Here is a 20281-nt window from a genome sequence, read left to right as displayed (position 1 = left end):
AGCATCTCTCTGAATACTGCCGCAAAGCATCTCTCTGAATACTGCCGCAAAGCATCTCTCTGAATACTGCCGCAAAGCATCTCTCTGAATACTGCCGCAAAGCATCTCTCTGAATACTGCCGCAAAGCATCTCTCTGAATACTGCCGCAAAGCATCTCTCTGAATACTGCCGCAAAGCATCTCTCTGAATACTGCCGCAAAGCATCTCTCTGAATACTGCCGCAAAGCATCTCTCTGAATACTGCCGCAAAGCATCTCTCTGAATACTGCCGCAAAGCATCTCTCTGAATACTGCCGCAAAGCATCTCTCTGAATACTGCCGCAAAGCATCTCTCTGAATACTGCCGCAAAGCATCTCTCTGAATACTGCCGCAAAGCATCTCTCTGAATACTGCCGCAAAGCATCTCTCTGAATACTGCCGCAAAGCATCTCTCTGAATACTGCCGCAAAGCATCTCTCTGAATACTGCCGCAAAGCATCTCTCTGAATACTGCCGCAAAGCATCTCTCTGAATACTGCCGCAAAGCATCTCTCTGAATACTGCCGCAAAGCATCTCTCTGAATACTGCCGCAAAGCATCTCTCTGAATACTGCCGCAAAGCATCTCTCTGAATACTGCCGCAAAGCATCTCTCTGAATACTGCCGCAAAGCATCTCTCTGAATACTGCCGCAAAGCATCTCTCTGAATACTGCCGCAAAGCATCTCTCTGAATACTGCCGCAAAGCATCTCTCTGAATACTGCCGCAAAGCATCTCTCTGAATACTGCCGCAAAGCATCTCTCTGAATACTGCCGCAAAGCATCTCTCTGAATACTGCCGCAAAGCATCTCTCTGAATACTGCCGCAAAGCATCTCTCTGAATACTGCCGCAAAGCATCTCTCTGAATACTGCCGCAAAGCATCTCTCTGAATACTGCCGCAAAGCATCTCTCTGAATACTGCCGCAAAGCATCTCTCTGAATACTGCCGCAAAGCATCTCTCTGAATACTGCCGCAAAGCATCTCTCTGAATACTGCCGCAAAGCATCTCTCTGAATACTGCCGCAAAGCATCTCTCTGAATGTTGCGGCAAAGCATCTCTCTGAATGTTGCGGCAATGCATCTCTCTAAATGTTACTGCAATGCATCTCTCTAAATGTTACTGCAATGCATCTCTCTAAATGTTACTGCAATGCATCTCTCTAAATGGGGCTGCTAAGCAGCTCTCTAAATGGGGCTGCTAAGCAGCTCTCTAAGTATTGATATCTCCGTCATATCACGTGGATAGATTTTTAACCCCTGGAACCTAATAACGAAGCATAGATAGTGAAAACTGACATGAACTGATGCAAAAAGTATATTGTAAAGTTTTATGTACAATGTATAATCTTAAACTGCTGAAGCTGAAATCCCCTTTAAGCAATATATTCTATAGTGCGAAGTCTGCAGAACATTCACAAAAACTGCATCTTCTAAAACAAGCAAGTAGCAAAGAAGAAATGATTGAAAAAGAGAGAACCTCAGCGAGGTGACAATAAAGCTCTGCAGTATATACATGTGTATGTCCAAGTTACATTTTTATTTTCCATTTTATGGCTATTCTGTCACTCCAAACTGTGCAGCATTTGGCACAAGTGTTCAATATCAAGGGAAATGGCATTATCTCCATTACTCAATCACCTCAAATGTCTGTCTTCAATGTGCATCGCTGCCTGATAACATCACTGCTCACTTCCCCCATAAAGCCGGAGATACTGCACATCTGCCCGAGACATCTGCTTCCAGCATCTGATGGACCTGGTGTCGCTTACTGATCCATTCATCCATTCAGGCAGAAAAGTAACAGCCCTAGGAAGGGTCATTAAACGCAGGATGGAACTTGCATTTCACCTCGAACCTTGCTGGGTAGTTTTTTTCTATGCTTAGCATAACAATTCGGGCCAATAACGAGATGATTACCAGGTATCTGTAGGATGCTACCTTGTGTTTCTTTGGCTAAGTTCAGTCACCTAGACACAGTTAATGATAAACAAGTCTTAGAGCAATCTTCAGAAACCCATTAGAAAATACAGAATGGTTACCAGCTGCCACTATAGAGACCCTAATCCTCTCAGAGCAAGTTCACTCCAAAGTCACAGCCAACACAGATACAACTAGACGCCATCCCAGACGCTCGGATTAGCCATCTGCGGAGCAGTTCTCTTGTATGGTAATTACATTATCTAATATCTCAATAAGAGTGAAAATGTATTTTTTATGGGAAGGTAGAGCCCATATTAGATATATTTAATGGTATTTAATCTTTCACCACATGGCTCTTTATAAATGAAGGAGTTTTATACCGTGACTAGCAGATATACTCGGCCTCGCCCGAGTTAATTTGATGCAGGTGTTTATGAAGTCAAGGTTACTTGAGAGGAACCGAGGAATAAAATATATATACACATAGAGGAGCATTAGATTCTTCTCAGGCCACATGTACCGATGTCCCTCTGCAGAATGTGCCACCCCTCACATTCTCCTTACTTTTAACCCTTAAAGGTAACACCCCTTTTATTCAAATTTAACCCACGACTGGAGGCTGTAGCCCTTTCTTAGCCTGCTTCATCTCTGCAGCCGATGCCGCTTCCTTATGTACTTTACAGTCTCCCATTCTCTTTATTTAGGACCTAAAGAATGCTTGAGCCAAATTGTACAACAACGGGAAGTTACATTACATAGGGGTACACTTACTTTTGCCATTAGCATTAAATGATCCAGTTGTGATCCCTTTACTTTTCCTACTTAGGACCTTACTTATCCTATTTAGGACCTAAAGAATGGTCGTGCCAAATTTCATGTTTGTACGAAATTGGTAAGTTGGAGAATTAGATTAAGTACGTTACACAGGGGTGCCAATACTTTTGCTCTTAGTGTTGAATAATTGAGTTGTGACCCCTTTACTTTTCCTATTCAGGACTTAAAGAATGGTTGTGCCAAATTTCATATTTGTACGACAACGGGAAGTTAGAGAATAGTGGCGAGTCAGTCAGTCAGTGATTTTGTTTCGGGCTCAAAATTGGCGTATTCTTATGTATTTTCATCTGCTGAATTCAAAAATCACCATAAAAAGGAGCCAATAAGCTCTTGTTTTGGAGATACAGTGACATGTAATTTTTTTTTTGAGTTTACATTTTTATTTTATGGGATTTTTTGGGGGGGGGAGTTGTCACACCTCTTAACTAACATAACACAACGTTCTCTATATGTTTGTAGGTCATAAACATATATTCGCCTGGTGGCAGCATTTAGTACTTTTTTTTCTGAAGTACCGGTAAATCTAAACTCCCATACCCCACTTAGTATACATACTAACTTTTTTGGTTCTCTGCCCCATAGTTGTTTTTGCTAGAGACTTCTGAACACTTATAGGAAACACACACTTATAGGAAATAATGGACAATTCTTAAACAGAATTGCCCAAAATTAGGTGATGCTGTGATTTTCCTATCTGGCACTATCGCTGCTAGCAAAAAATCATATATCACCCCACTGAAGAAATGGATTATTTTCCCATGCAATCTAGAAATCGTGCATGTAAATAACTCAGGTAAATGCAACCTTAGAAACTTTGTCTGGAGGAGCTGCATGGAAGAGAGCCAACCTTTTATTAGACCCCACGATCCTTTCATTTCTTTATGTTGTTGCTCTAAAGGATGCAGGGATCTTTTTCCAGAATTTTTTTTTTTATAGGAAAATGAATTGCTAACATGCAATGAAATAATCACCCGTGCTGCTGTGCTTCCCCATAGTCGTGTCCTTGTTCCCAGAGGTCAGTGGGCCGAAAAAGAGAACTGGGCACTGATGGCAATTTATTTATGGCCAGATTGCAAATTATATGCCTAAAATTAATTATCAGAATGTGCCAACCAAATAGGCACAGCGCCATTTATTCCAATCGCTGTGTTATGTTTATTAGCGTTTGTCCGTGCAAGATATGGCAATCACAGTCTAGGAAGCTAAGGCTTGAGAGATCTCATTCCTTGGTACACAAGAAGTTTACGGCGAGGAGGACTAGAATGAATGAAAAAGCCCCCCCATACTCAAGCAGTTTGGAAAACTGCAAAATCTTCTTAAAGTTGAAGGTATTTATATGTAATGTTTCATTATCCCCGGAGTAGCGTTGTAGGGAAATTGAACACACACAGTTCATTGATAGGGATATTTAAATGGAATCTGTCACCATGTAAAACTCCCCATAACGACTGCAATGTATGTCTAGCTGAGGAGACACAAATTCAATGGATGTAATTGTTCATCTCTGAACTCACTTTCACTCCCTTGCCATAAGCCTACAAGTGGTAAGTAGTCTGGACTGGGATGATTTAGTGAATCCTGCATTGAGGGCAGGATTGGACCTGATGACCCTGCACTGAGCAGGGGGTTGGAAATGATGACCCCGGAGGTCCCTGTCAACTCTACCATTATATGAATGCATTAGACCACCTTCTCACATCGTAGAATTGCTGCCGGCATTCCGCAAGAATTCAATGGTGGCCAAATCCACAGCTAAATGGTGCAGATTCGGCTGCATTCTTACTTGCAGAACAGCTGCGATACTCAACCGTTGTACATCAAGGGTTGAATTCCGCAGCGCAATTTCACAGCATTAATAGACACACGGCAGAATAAGAATTTGCAGCATTTTTATCCGCAGTGGTTTTTGTCATTGAAAATATCTGCACCATGTGAATGGGGTTTATTAATTGCCCCCCCACGGGGCTTGTATTGTAAATGCTGTGTAATTACCGCTGCAATTCCACAGCGGATTTTGCCCATGTGAAGTTGGTCTGACAGTTCACAGCAGGGACTGATTGCAAGAGAGTGAAAGTATGTTCACGGTTAATAATGACATCATCGGATTCTGTGTCTTCTCTGCTATCACACATTATAATTATAGTTGTTACGGGTTTTTTTCATAGTGACTGATTCTCTTGAAAAGAAATGCGTAGTTGAAAAGACCTATAGACAGAAACCTTGTAAAATGGTAAAATAAAACTCCTGTTCTCCGTCTGTACATGTTTGTTTTACAATTAAACATCTACAAATCAGCAGACTGACTTTTTTTCACAATTCATCAGTGCAGCAAGGACACGCATAAATTATTATTGACAGCAATCTTCCATTCATACAATCAAAACTTGTGAAATGAAGATGTTCCTGTACGTCTTCATTAAGGTTAATGATAGTAGAGGATAGAATTAGTTGGGCAGATAATTGAATTGAAATTGAGTTCTACTATACCATATACTGAATAGTGCCAATAAGAGACTGACAAAACAGGGTCTCTGTAAGTTCATCAAAGCTTGTAAATTGGAAATTTTGTGTATAGTTGTTTCTCCTTGCTAAGGATATTAAAGGAGTTTTCTAATAATATAATAATCAGATCAGCGCGGACCCGACACCCCCACGCATCATTGATGTAAAAGGGTCACAGTGTGCCTGAAGTAGAACAGCTCTGTACACTGTGCAGTGGTCTGGAATGGTACTGCGGCTCTCTTCTATAGGAGTGAATGCTAATGTGCACCCAATGAATGTCTGACTTCATCACTGTGTAATTAATATAGAATTGATACTCCTTTTCAAACAAATTCACCCAAGCCAAGGATTCTGAAATACAGTATGTGCACAACACACTTGGGCAGCACATTGGCTCAGTGGGTTAGCACTGTTGCCTTGAAGTGCTGGGGTCCTGGCTTCAAATCCCACCAATGATAACCTCTACATGGAGTTCGGAAGTTCTTCCCGTGCTTGCATTGGTTTCCTCTGATTTCCCATCGCAATCCAAAAACATATTAGTAGGTGGATGTAGACTGTGAAGCCCAATTAAGTGATATACAGCACTGCAGAATAAGTATGTGCTGCATAAATGTCTAAGATAAATAAAACATTTTTATTGCTTGCTTGACTCTTGACCCTTTCTGTGCACTCACCTCCAATGGAGATGAATGGGAGATGTGTGCACAGTGTCAAGTTGCTAGCGTGCCAAGATTGTGGGGACACATCCGCGGACGAGGGATGCCTAATGAGTATGAAACACAGCTTCCCTGACTCTCCTTTTCCTCACTTTTGAGCCCCACCATGCAGCCTACGGGGCTCAAAGGTGATGACTGTTTCTTTCCAATGCCTATATATAACAGCTGAGCGATTGAACTTGGCTATCTCCAGCGCTTCCATTGAAGTGAGTGGAGCGGAGGCAATTCCATTGGTTGGACTCCCACCTATCAGCATGTTATCACCTAATAGATGGTATATGGTACATCCAGGCTGCAGATGAGAGATTATTCTGGATCTGGGTTGTACCATTTTCCATATGCTACTTGGGTGAGGGCTACTTGATGGCAGTCTGATTATTTTAACTTTGCAGCATCACATCCTTTGGACTACAGGCAGAACACTGTATTGCACTGGTCTGTAGGTGAAAAGTTTATAATAACAGATCGTCTAAAGTAAACTCTTTTATTAATTAGCAAAATATTTCTCATAATGCTGTTGTATCATTATCTCATTCCATTCCCTGCAGCATTATCATAGGGACATTGCTATGAAGCAAAATCATTATCTGTATCAATCACTGACTAGTAACAGAAGACTTGATATACGCAGTAGCTAAGGAACTTCTAGAGGCGATAGCTCATGGTACAAGTGAGTGACTTAAAAAAAACTGACATCGCCTATCATGAAGAATACACAAAAGGGGCCTGGAAGATCTTTAATGTTTGTTTTCTTTATAGCTAACAGTAGACTTGCCACTTTTAAGCTTATCAATCTCATACAAGCGCTGTTTGTTTTCCCTGCAGATCCTGTGTACCCAGTCCATGATCCTGCTGGTTGCTACGCTAATGGACAGATAAGAAGTCATGGTGACCGCTGGAGGGAAGATGACTGCACGTTCTGCCAATGCATCAATGGAGAGCCACATTGTGTTGCTACGGCATGCGGTCAGAGCTGTCTGAAACCAGTCAAAGTGCCTGGAGAATGCTGCCCAGTGTGTGAAGGTACAGACCCATGCATTCGATGGTTTTTAATAGTTAGGATATTTTTAAATACCCTTGATAACTGCACAGTGTTTCCCATCAAATACAATACTTATCTTCTTACCTTTTCTTTAACCCTTTTATGACTAGGGAAGTGTTGGGTCTGCATGCCTACTGCAAATATTCACCCGTTGGAGTGCTGCACATGTCTTGGTAGGGGGCACACGGGGCTTTTATATTATTGCAATTTGGAGCTAATTTAACTTTATTGGTTTTATTTTGGGAACATTGGTCAGAAACAGGCAAAAGAAATGCGATTTTCCTTCTCTTTTTAGGTTCTGTTAAGGTAGATTCTTCTGATTCTTCTGTGCATAGCAATGTTAAATATGTGTACTTTGTATAATGTGCAATGGCTTTAAAGCATGGAGAGCAAACATTTCATTTTAGTTTTACAGCTTTCCCCTCTTCTTACTGGGGTATTCTCATCTTGGGGTAAGTTATCCCCACTTGCTGATCGGTGGGGGTCCAACCACTAGAACCTCCTTAAATCCCACAATACATCCTAAAGTTCTGGCAGGAGTGGCTGCTCGTATGTGTTACTCTGCTCTGTTCACTTTAATTGGAGTGCTGGAGTTGAACACTTGGACGTTGCATTCTCTGACAGTCCCACTAAAGTGAATGAAGCCGAGACATGCATGCACAGCCACCACTACCAGAACTTTGGGTCACGCCCGGCGGGAAATCCTGAGATGGGACAACCTCTATAACGTTAGACGCAGTCTCTGTACATGAATGATAATCACACAGATACAGAATGTTTTTCCTAATCATATTTTACTAAAATAATCTACCAAACATTGAATGTGATTCTTTCAAAATGAGCTTCGTGTATGAACCGAATGTAAGCCCGTTCTTTATCCCGGTTATATAAAAGAACACTTGAGAGCATTTCTTTGGAGGGAAAGGACAATGGAGGCCAGATAGAGACCAGGCAGGAAACAGAATAACTGGTGCTAAGCATACTTACATATCAGTTTAGTATAAGTTTATAGATCACAGCAGTGGACACTCCCAACACATTCAATTTCAAATAGGGCAAATCTAGTGAAGCTTTCATAGTAAATTAAGAACTCCATTTGAGATCCAACTATGAGCACAAAGATGATCAGATACATTATGAGGAAATAAGACACAGAATGTCTGCTATCGGAACAGGTTAGTCCAACAAATCATCAAGGCTCTGGAGCAGGAGGCTCAGCATTGTTTTGTTAAAATGCAATCCACAGCAGAAATGTTGGTCAGGGTTTTTAGTTATTTTTATGTGGGTTTAGAGAGGTGTGCTTCCTTTTTCGGTGGGAGGATTTTTTCATCCATTAATTTATTTTTAACTTTTCAAATTTTTTTATTCAATTCTATCCATCCATTTATCTTAGCAACTTAAATATGAAAACCGGGTATAAAAGGTTTTGAGAGGGAACGGAGTTTTTTCAGCTTCCTATGATACAATAGCACAGGATCTGTGACCGCTTGAGCTTGTTGAGGTCGTTGTGTGCAAGAGTACGCAGCACCATCAAAGATGGTGTGAAAAAATATACAGGCTCTTGACATTGGAAACATGGCTGGAAATGGGTCAAATAGTAATGAAGACTAAATCCATGAGACACTGATAAACTCATTTCATTTCTGCATTTACTGGAAAATTAGATAAAGGCCAATAAAAACTGTACAGATTTCTGCATCCAGCGGGAATCTGAATGTTACCTTTCAGTGTAAATGCATGCCCTAACTGAACGACGACTGAGAATTTGTTTGCCTCTTGGTCATCGTTCAGTTTCTGCATGCAGGAAGCTGAATGACGTATCGGCCCGTGTAAACAGCAGTCGTTCACATATGAATGACTGGCTGTTTATTGTGCAGCGAGGTAGGTGGATCAGAATGATCCTCGTCCCACTCTGTCTGCGTTCACTAAGCAACGCTCATTCTTGTGTAAAACACAGGAACAAATATCGCTGTGCCCAACTGTCGGGCATCTGTTACCTGGCATTACGTTTCGTGTAAAAGGACCCCTACCAGTCCACGGCTGCTGGTCTTTGTTTAGAAACTGCAGCGATGTCGGTCTACACGACCCTGCAGCTAATCACTTGCATCAGTGTTCTCGAACGTGGGGGATTCAAAGCGGTTGGTATAACGTAGTTATTTTTAACCATTTCTTTCCCTCTGTTCAATGTTTCAATAATTTTGAACACTCTAACAAAAAAAAGAAGAAACTATTACACAAATGTTTACCTGAGATACAATGTTGCTAAAATACGTAAAATGTAATTATATGCAGGAATTCTCCCCTATTAGACCCTATTACAGGGGTGCAGTTGCACAAGTTCCCTGGCGACAAAGGGTTCAATAACACCTTAAAAGGAAGGTAAGCTTGCATCCCGGGGTCTCTTGGGTCATTTGTACAGGATTGTTCTATTTGTTCCCTTGGCACACAATTACTGGATGATAGCTATCCACCTGAGAATTGACACAATGGCGAGGGATTTGCTAGTGATCCACAATGGAGGTGTTCTATGATCCCGAACTCTCTGCAAGTGACCAGAGAGCAGTCGCCCCACTTACTATTTCTGCGCTTAGCGGTTTGGCCCTGATTTTTGGAAAGATGTTGCAGCCATCTAGTAATTAGGGTGGTAGCATTAAAAGGTATATGTGTTGTATTGATCAATATGTATTTAAAGCAGAAGAGACAGCGGAGCGGATAGGTAGCCTAGGTTAGCTCTTGTGTTCTGAGCACTGGGATCAATTACCTTAGCTTAAATCAAAAGTGCTTTATCTGTCAGTGTTCCTGTACAACTGTGTAATGGGGGCAGTATCATGAGAGACTTAACCAGGGAAAAGAAGATCCATCCAAGTACTAATGTACCTATAATACGAGATGAGCACCATGCATCCATCCAAAAATTAACCATAGGTTAAACTTAATCCCCCTCCCCTGATGGTTACATTGTTGCAAAGAGAAGAGCTGCCGGAAAGAAAACTCACAAAAAGTATAAATTCCCTGCCATTTTACAGGGTAAATACTTCACTAATAATACTGATGCAACTTAACATATTAGGACAGGTCAAGGGTCAGGAAAATATTACTTCAAGTAGTAACCTAGAAGAATGTTTACACACCTCTCAAAATAATTGATGGCTGGGAAAGAGAAAGGATGGCTCCTTAACTGTATGTGAAGAGCAGTCTTAAAACCCTCTCCAATCCACTGTCTGATATTATGATTTAAGGCTGTACAGCTCCGATGTTGGAAGACGTCCGTCGGGGTTCTCTTACTGTATATTGCCAGCCTCTCTGCTGACGGAGCCTATCTAATGTGTCACCTCATGCAGTACTGGCTTTAGCCAGCATATAGCGCCGATGTATAATGGCAGAAAAAGAGTAAGTCCCCTAGGAAACCCAGAATACAAATTGGATTTGAAAGGGTTAATGTGGTGTGAAACAACTAGTTGCCCTTTACCTTGGCCTGCTTTTTTATAATACCTTTGGCTAAGCTGTGTACTGCAGGTTAGGTGCTTCCGTAGTGCAGATTAGTATTATAATGCATGTTAGTGTCATTGTGGACTGTGCCGCTTGTAAACAGAACACTATCAGGGGGGAAGCAGATATGACACTGGGGCAACGATCATCAGAGTACAGGCTTTTTAAATGGGCAGCTTATAGCAAAAAGAGAATCTCCGAAAACCATGTAAAATGGTTCCCTTACCTTTTAACAAACTTTGCTAAAATCAATAATACAGGTGAATATAAGAAACTCTGTAATGTTTTGAATCAGAGGAAATGCTTTTTTCTCCACTTATCAGGCTCTTTTCCTCATCCCATTCTCCCTGCTAAACTGTTTAGGCATTCTGAATTCACAGCTAAGGCCAGGAGACTGACTAGAGATAGCACATTGGTATATTGTGTGCTAGGGCTCCTTCACACTGGCGAGGAAATTGTGCGATTTTCTCATGATGCGAGAGTGAATGGAAACACATGATTATGAAACCAAAGATTTTCAATGATTTCATTCTCATTTGCAATGTTTTCACTGCTAGGATGCTGCGTGAAAAAAAAATGGCAGCATGTCATTTCGCGATATCGCCCATTGTTTGCAATGGGAGCGGCAGCACCAGTGCTAACCCCATTGAAAACAATAGGAGAAGATTGCAAGTCCCTGCTGTGTCTGTGACAGCTGTGGCGGGGGAATCCCTTCAAAGCAGTGGAGAAATCCCTTCAGCAGCGGCAGGGATGAAGGGATTCCCTGCAGTGATGCGAGACTGCTTTCACATGAAAACGCCTCGCATTCAGGGGTTTCACATGGATTGCAAGGGCGCTATTGGGCCATGAACAACGGACTGATACCGCCCTCACCAGTGTGAAGGAGTCCTTAAAGTGATTGATTGATGTGGAAATAATTTTGCAAATTGTTAGTCTGTGGTGTCTTGAAATTTAAAGCCCCCATGATCAGTCGCTATATGGTATGTATGCAAAAGCCAGAATGTAGCTATTAGTGTTCAAAAAAAAAAAAAAGAATGATGGGGCAACCCTCTGGTGCAGATAGAGAGGGAGTCCCCGTTTTGTGGTGTATTTAAGTTGCTAGTACCTGTGAAAAGTATGTGAAGGAAATAAGTTTTTTTTTTTGTTTTTATTTTTTTAAAGTGATTAATTTACTTCCAGGACATTTTTATCACTCAAGTCTATTCCACTTAGCATTCATTGATAAGACATTGCACATAACACACAATCATATAATTAAGTTTGATAAGTAAATGTAGATATGGGACACCCTCTGATTTCTCCTGTAAGGAATGTGGAGCTGCTTTAAGGGCTTTGAAGAGGGCATATTGAGGTAAATTGGAAGCACAGTAAATTGTTGTGCTTATTTCATTCACTGTTGTACAATAATTACAAGGCACTGATTAGGCAGTCAAATGAGCATAAGTATCTGATAGAAATCAGCAGTCAGAGGATGCAAATTAGCAAAATTGGAAAAGCAAAGCAAAATAAAACATGGGATTATGTGCTGGAGCATTGTTGGCAATATCAGCCATATTTTCCGCTGGTGTCATACCAAGTTAGAAGTATGTTCTACATGATTGGTTGCCTGTCTCCCAGCTGGTGTCATATATAAACCGTAAGGACCGTACACCCATGCACTCATACTGCAAAATAATATTCAGGGCGTTGTCAAAAAGCCCGATCCAGCGCTGTATCTCAATACTGGTGTCCTATATTGGAATGGCAATAGTGTACTTAAATAGGAAGGCATTGATGCGCTACACAATGGTATGATGCACGGGCTCGGTGGGCCCCGGTACGTAGATTTCAATTTTGTGTTGTGACTCCTGTAAGAGAGAGAGAGAGCAAAACCCATTTGCAAAGTTGAAGAGTAGAATGTGAGAAGTAGAAATCTGCTTACTGTGTTTAAGTGTCATGGAACCATGGCTATGACTGAAGTAGGGTAACAACAATTCTGGTGGTATGGCCTGTACAAAAGCATACTCGAAGGAGACCCAGTGTGGGTCGGTATCTGAATCTCCTGCAGACAACGGTAGAGAACTCCTTGGATGATCCGTCCCTATCATAGCAGGAGGAGTACACCTTTGTATAGGCGGTACTACAAGAACTTATGTTTTGTTACTTCAGTCATAACATTAGTCTCTTGGCACTTCGAGAGGACAGGGATATAGAAGTACTGACGACGCGGTTGTATGGAGGATATGCAGGCAGGATGGAGAGCTAAAACTTTATTTTGGCTACATGTTACAGAGCCACATCAGCTATTTATCAGGCCATAGAAGTCTGAGGAGAAGCTCCCACAAAGGGTATGACAATTTACTGGAGAGGGAGCTAGCAGCGAGGCTACAACTACAGGAGACTACCCCGCAGTATTTCCCATAATGGTGGTTGAGGAACGCTCCTGATTTTGGAGTATCCTAGTACTAGTAGGGATTATTACCAACCATTATACAAAGCTTGTGGGCTGATTTGTTTCTATTAAGCTTCCCTGGCTTTGTCTGGAGAAAGTACAGGGTTATTCAAAAAGGAGGAGCAGATTTGGGGATTTAATTAAAAATTAACTACAAAAGACGGGCACACAATGTGCTCATCCCTGAAAGGAGGAAGGTTCAAAGTTGGGTGTTTTTTCTTCAAAGTATTTTTATTGCTTTTTTGTTAACATCACTTATACAATTCTTTCAACTGACTTGGATACCGCTATGAAAATACAACTTATGAAGATTAAACTGCAGTATATCTGTCTGCTTCAAATAATAAACTTTCTATAACATCCAATTTCTTTCGTCTGCTGTAACTTGCAGTTAACTTTTGCAATAGGGGACGGGGTTAGTGAGGTAGGAGGGAGAGGGGAAGACAAACAGGGGGGGGGGGGGGGCAGGGTTAGTGCCAGGGCACTAGGTTGTGTACGTTGTTTTGTCGTAGGTACTCATGATTTATCCTTGTCACTCACATGAACCGGTATTTAACCACCTCAGGAATCTAGGGGTGTTGCGTATATCTATCCAAGCTGCCCACATTCGGTAGAACTGGTCATATCCTGTCACCTCCTCCGCCAGCCTAAGTCTCTCCATGCGTTCTATCTCATCCATCGCCCCCACCCAAGCGCTTCTGGGTATACCTGAACTCTGTTTCCAGAATCTCGGTATCACTTGCCTTGTAGCCATGATGAAGAATCTCAATAAACCTTTTTGGAGTGATGGAGCGTCACCTGATGAAATGGATAGAAGCGCCAGCTCAGGTGTTAATGTGAGTGGTTCTCTGCTTACTGCTACGAACAGGCGCTCCATGTCCTGCCAAATGGGTGCCACCATAGGGCACTCCCACCAGATGTGTAGCTTTGAGCCCGCTCCTGCCCGGCAACGCCAGCATACGTTCGGGGATGAGGGGAACAATGCGTGTAGCTTCTCTGGAGTCATGTACCATCGTGATATGATCTTAAAATTTAGCTCTTGAAGCCTACTGGAGACAGACATTTTATGTGTGCGTTGGAATGCCCTGCTCCAGAGCTCCTCGGGGACCGGCCTGCCCAGCGTCTCCTCCCAGGCTCTTATCCACCTGGGTTGATGACTTCCCAGGTTCTCGTCCAGTAACTGATTGTACAGTATTGAGACTGTGTGTCTAGGGGTTTCCGTGGCACAGCATAGCTTCTCGAAGGGAGTATAGCTCATGTTCCATCCCAAGCTCGGTTTAATCTTTATTAGGTAGCTACGTATTTGAAGGTATTGCATCCATGAGCCCGGGGGGACCCCCCGTGATCCTCCCATGGACCCCAGATCTCGCATGCCTCCAGGCTCTACCACTTCTCCCACCCTAGCCTCACTTTCTACTGGTATGAACCCCAGTCTACGTGTTGATAGTGTCGCCGGGATTTGCGGGTTCCCAACTAATGGTGTGAGAGGCCCCGGGAACCCCCATCCTGCATCCTCCCCTCCATGCTCCCAGCATTGTTCGTATCATACTTGATGTGTCTGCCTTCTCCCAATTAGTATTCGCTGGAATCCAGAAAACCCCCCTTATCTCAACGACATTGTTTTCAGTCTCTATCTGCACCCAGAGTTTGTCTGTCTTGTGGTGGAATAAATCTAGAATTAAGGTGCCTATGGTCGCTTTATGGTATAAGCGCAAGTCTGGGAGTCCCACCCCCCCTTTTCCCTTCTGTTTTGTGAGACTCTTGTAACTGAGTCTTTTGGACCCTCCCTTCCATATGAACCTGAGCAGTTGACTTCTCAAGCTGTTGAAGAAACTACTCGGGGGGTTACATGGTGCAGTTTGGAAGATGTATAGCAATCTTGGAAGGATATCCATCTTGATTGTGTTCATTCTGCCAAACCATGATAAAGGGGCACCCGTCCATCTCTCCAGATCCCCTTTTAGGGTTGTTAGAATAGATTTATAGTTAAGCTCATATATCTGGGATAGGTCTGATGGGATATGGACCCCCAGGTATTTGAATGACTTGTATTTCCAGAGGAATGGGAAACCCGCCGCTAGGTCATCGGCCTCCCTTCTGGGAATCGTTATGTTGAGTATCACTGACTTCTGAGCATTGATTTTATAGTTACTGAGTTTGCCAAATATTGTAAATTCCTGCATGATGTTTGGAAGGCCTATTCGGGGTTTAGCCGCGTAGATTAGGAGATCGTCCGCAAAGAGTGAGGTTTTGTGTTCTTCCCCTTCCAACCTTATTCCTTTAATCGAGGGATTGCTCCTGATGGCATTAGCTAGTGTTTCCATCACTAGTATATAAAGGGTAGGGGACAGGGGGCACCCCTGGCGCGTACCGTTCTTGATCTCAAAGGGGTCAGATAGGTTACCATTGACCCTGACCTGTGCCGAGGGGCCTCTATATAGTGCCATAATCCAAGCTAATGTCCTGGGTCCCATTCCAACTTTCTGAAGTGTCGCCTCTAAGAATCTCCAGTTTACCCTGTCAAACGCTTTTTCTGCGTCGACAGAGAGCAAACATAGCGGTGTCTTCCTTCTCTTTGCCCAATCTATCAGGGACAAGGTCCTAACGGCGTTGTCTCTTGCCTCCCTTCCCGGTACAAAGCCAACCTGATCCCCGTGTATAAGTCGGGGTATCAGGGTGCTCAGCCTGTTTGCTATGAGTTTGGAGAAGACTTTTAAGTCGCAGTTTATGAGCGATATTGGGCGGTAGTTGCCACACGCTAGTGGGTCTTTTCCCGGTTTGGGGATTAGGACTGTGTGTGCTTGCAGGGCCTGTGGAGGGAAGGGGCAGCCCCGAGACACCGCATTGAAGGCCCTCAAGATCATGTCAGAGACCAAGCTCCCACATACCTTATAGAATCCTGGGGAGAACCCGTCCGGACCTGGGCTCTTCCCCTTTTTGATTCCTTTCAGTACCTGAGTGAGCTCTTCCTCCTCAAAATCCACCTCCATGGCCTGGGACTCCTCCGTAGAAAGGTGTCTCGTTACATGGAGCCCTAGGTACTCCTCTATCTTTTGTTTATGTTGGATGTCTGGTGCCCTCTGTGCTTCGGGGATGTTATACAGTGTGGAGTAAAATAGACGGAATTCTTCCATTATTTCCTGTGGGGAATGGACTCGTTTCCCTGATGAGGAATTGATGGAATGTATGTGTGGAGGGGCCGATCTAGGGTGTAACGCTCTAGCCAACCATCTGCCACTTTTATCACCATATTCATAGTAGCCGGCTTTGATTTTATCTCTTCTAGCTAGGGCTTTTTGATCCAAGATGTCTAAAATTTTGTGCCGGAGTTCTGATATTTCTGTTTGTAGGGCCGGGGTTGCTTGGGACTTATTTGACGTTTCCTTAGCATTTAAGTCCTTTATTAGCTGGGTCAGTCTTGCTGTCTGGTCTTTTTTGATTCTCGCTCCATGAGAAATGAACACCCCTCTCAACACGCATTTCAAAGTTTCCCATTTTATCGGGGCAAAGTTGGGTGTTTTTTACCACATATCAGTAAGTTCCATTCTCTGCCACATCATAGCGCTGGGTGTCTAGTTTACGATTGAATGGTCCCTGAGGTGCGTAGGCATATGCAACCAAGTTCAACAACTTTTTTTGTTCCACCTGTAAATTTGCTTGTAAGAGCGGCTGTTTTTGAAATTGAAACTGAAATTCATGTTACACTTGAACAATGGATTCACACTTGGCAAATCAAGCACACAAAATGATCTCTGTTGTGGTGCCACCATTTTCCTATAAACTGTAAACAACAAGAACCAGCGCTGTGGTGTGGAAGTAAGTGGAACTTACTAGTATACCATAAAAAACTCTGAACCTTCCTCTTTTGAGTGATGTGCCGATAGTGTATCTGCTTTTTGTATTTTCCTTGTAATTAAGTCCCCAAATCTGCTCTTCCTTTTTGAATAACCCCTATAGAAGGCCGTGTTCATTTTCTCTTCACATTCCTCTGTGTGAACTAAGGAACTGGAACGATTCCTGCATTTCTTAATACTAGTGTTGCAGTATAAACACTGGACTGGTGGACCACACTGTTCAGTGTAACACTAGACTCCTATCACAAGCGAGTGGGACCAGAAGTACTTTTTATTTCTCTGTTGTTTACTAGAGCTGAATGGCATATATGATAGAGTTTAATGACTTTAGTAGAGCCACACAACATTAATCAAGCATGCTTAAGCTGACAATACATTATGCTAAATAGCAATGTTTTTTAAACTCCTTAGACTTCCTCAAATCTTATTGAAAGATAGGAGAGAGATCAAGTGTTGGAAGAGTCATTTAACAGTGATTGAAGACGGTACAAGTTGCTACCAGCTATTTATATCTTTGACTCAGACTGTATGACGGCTGTAAGATACATCACTCTGTCTGCCGGAATGTGTTTCCTCTCAGTGTACCAAGCGGGGATAATATATTGAGGCTTTAGCACCCATTTACCTTGGATCACCTCGAGATGACCACTTTCATGTTACTGTAGACTCCAGAACTGCATAAGCAGACAACACTGTATCGATTGGCAAGGAGTAAACATTGAATGCTAGGGGAGCACACTAGTTAAACTGTTTTCTTGTAAGCTGGCACCAGCGTCACTTATACTTGGCATTCACTTAGGTTGCTTAAAACTACTGGTTGTTTAGTGAGCAAAGCAAAGAAGTTGTTTAGCTTGGACCATGGTCAGCAATGTGTGCAATGAGCTTTGGGCAGCAGCAGTGATGACTTTTAATGGCTTTATTAGGAAGAACGCAGGCTGTGATATTCTTATTACTTGGGTTTAAAAGAGCAATAAATCAGGTTGTCTATTGCAAAATAGCTACTACATATCAAAGAAAACAACATATAGATTTACTGGTAATGGGCTTCTAGGGCCAAGACACAGCTGTAAAAAAGTTTAACTTGACTCGTAACACTTTAAGATAACTTTCTGTGCCACCGTATATTTGCCCTTTCAATAGTGTTTCAGTGGCTTTTGTTAGGTTAAGATAAGATAACCATAGCTTTTTAATAGCTTAAAGGAAACCTGTCGTATGCTGTGAGCACTATAAACTAAGTTATGGTGCTTATAGGAGAGGGAACGGGAAGACCAGGGATATACTTTTTATACTTACCTGTCACTGGTGGAAGTCAGCGATTGTTGAGTTTTTTGATTCTTTTCTTCAGTCACTGTGTGCGCTCATACACTGTTTTCTCAATGGGAAGCTGAACGAAAGAGCCAATCTTACTGACTAAGCGCCGATATCCACTGATAACCACTCAGGAACGGGAAGCCAGGTAAGTATAAAAAGGATGTCCATGGACTTCCCGTTCCCCCTTCAATAAGCACCATAACTTAGTCATTTGTCATGTTGGAAAAACCTATAGAAATGGTTCAGTGTGTTCTCCTCGTACGGTTCAATGAATTTGATACCTCCTCGCTGATAGTTTAACCAGCAAGCCACATTTAGGCAATGTGAGAGTCGTAGCAGTGCAGTCGTCCTGTACCGAGCATAAGGGCGCTATTACATGGAATGATCCTTTGGGCAACAGATGACCTACAGCTTGTCCCATCAATAACCATTCCTGTGCTTTTACACGAGCGATCATCGCTAGTGAATGTAGGCGGAGTGGGACGGAGATCATTCCGGCCAGCTAGCCTCCATTCACAGTAAGCAGGCAGTCGGACTACCTGTTTACACGGAACGATACAAGTATATCAAAGACAGATGACCCGCAGCACTCCTGAAGATGCACGTTGATGCAGAAGTATTTAATATATGCAAAGCCACTCATGGGACCATGGACCTCCAGTCCCCGTATATTATCCAGAAGATCAAAAATAGTGGCAGCATCCAATGACGAATTTAAACTAAAAACAACTTTTATTACTCCATAGTATAAAATACAGGCAACGTTTCGACTGTAGGAAGTCTTTCTCAAGCCTGTCGTCTTGGTCTTTCTGTCGGGGCATGCATTTACACTGAACGATGGTCAATCAGATTCTTGCGGGATTCGGGAATCTAAACGATAACTATAATCATTCCATGTAAAAACACTTTAACAGATTGGCAGAATCCTTTCACCAGCTGTGCATACCATTCACGTCTAGCGCCACATAATCCCCCTGGTGGCAGCATTTGGTACTATTTTTTTGTGCATTGAGAAATCTAAACCCCAACACCCCACCCCGCTGAGGAGATATAACATGATTGGTCTCTGCCCCATAGTCTTTTTGCTAGCATCCTCTGAACACTTGTAGTTTAATTATGATCGCCTGTACTTGACCAGATGATGCATTTGCTGTAATCCGAAGACAATTTGATTTATTTGATGCAACTGTTTCTTTCCTCCATTGTGTACAGACATGAAAGCAATTTCAGGCCCTAATGTTTAGGAGACTACCTTGCTGAAGTGCAGTGGAAGAAAAGGAGGAAAATGAAGCTTGGCAGAGTATATTGCAGATTTAATTGCATGGTGATATTAGCCTTTTCGTGTAGTAAATTTAATTGTATCCATTTCTCTATGCAGAGGGAATGTGTTGACGATTGACTGGCAGAAAAAGTGATTGGAGGATAATGAGAATTCAGCCTTGATGGCATAGGAAGAATAGCTAAATATCTGAGAGAGAAATGAAAATCTATAGGATTTTCCAGTATAAAGCAAGTACCCTTTCACATATCCAAGGTGATTTATGGGAAATGTGGAATGCGTGACAAGTCTGTTGCAAGGTTACAGCTAAACCTTTTTAACTCCAAGTCAGCATGGCACATGTTTAATGACATTGAAACATACAGCCCTTCTTGCTTTGTATTTAATCTGCAAAGGTCGCCATAGCACATTACTATTGCTTGTGGTAAAGGAATGGCCATTAATCCTTTGTAAGCCATAGTTGTTCCATAGATGACGATCCAGATCTAGATTGTAAGAGTCTTTGTGGTGACCCCAATTTAAAAGGTAACCCCACGCTTGCATATTTCGCACCAGAAATACGCCTGCACTCTTGCAAGTATTTTGTGTGTTGTGTTTCATTGAATTGAAAATTTATTACTAGAAAGTCTCCTGATGATCCATATAATAAGATCTCTAGCTCCTGGGTAACCCAGCAATCAGCTTTAATATTTGGGGAAACCTGACAAGTGTTCAGTTCTCCTGCGGCGCCCCCACAGGGGAAATCAAGCATTATACAGTTCTCATTTAAATAAAGGCCTGTCTGTGTAGTATGTATGCTTGTTGGATCCTCCAGAGAGAGAGACCTTCTTTGTAGCCACTTTCTGCTTATTTGGAAGGGGAGTTTCTAAACTAGATAAT

General features: G+C 42.4%; 1 protein-coding gene across 1 annotated transcript in view; it reads left to right on the top strand.

Moving 5' to 3' along the window:
- Positions 1-20281, top strand: part of CRIM1 (cysteine rich transmembrane BMP regulator 1) — a 650425-nt gene that overhangs the window by 410961 nt on the left and 219183 nt on the right. Inside the window, exon 7 of the mRNA XM_066595879.1 lies at positions 6822-7019. Within this exon, the coding sequence (XP_066451976.1) occupies positions 6822-7019 (198 nt within the window). The remainder of the gene's footprint in view (positions 1-6821; positions 7020-20281) is intronic.

Source organism: Eleutherodactylus coqui, chromosome 3, assembly GCF_035609145.1.
Source record: "Eleutherodactylus coqui strain aEleCoq1 chromosome 3, aEleCoq1.hap1, whole genome shotgun sequence".
Lineage (NCBI taxonomy): Eukaryota > Metazoa > Chordata > Amphibia > Anura > Eleutherodactylidae > Eleutherodactylus > Eleutherodactylus coqui.
Note: the sequence above shows the minus strand (reverse complement) of the source record. Positions and strands in the feature narration are given on the sequence as shown.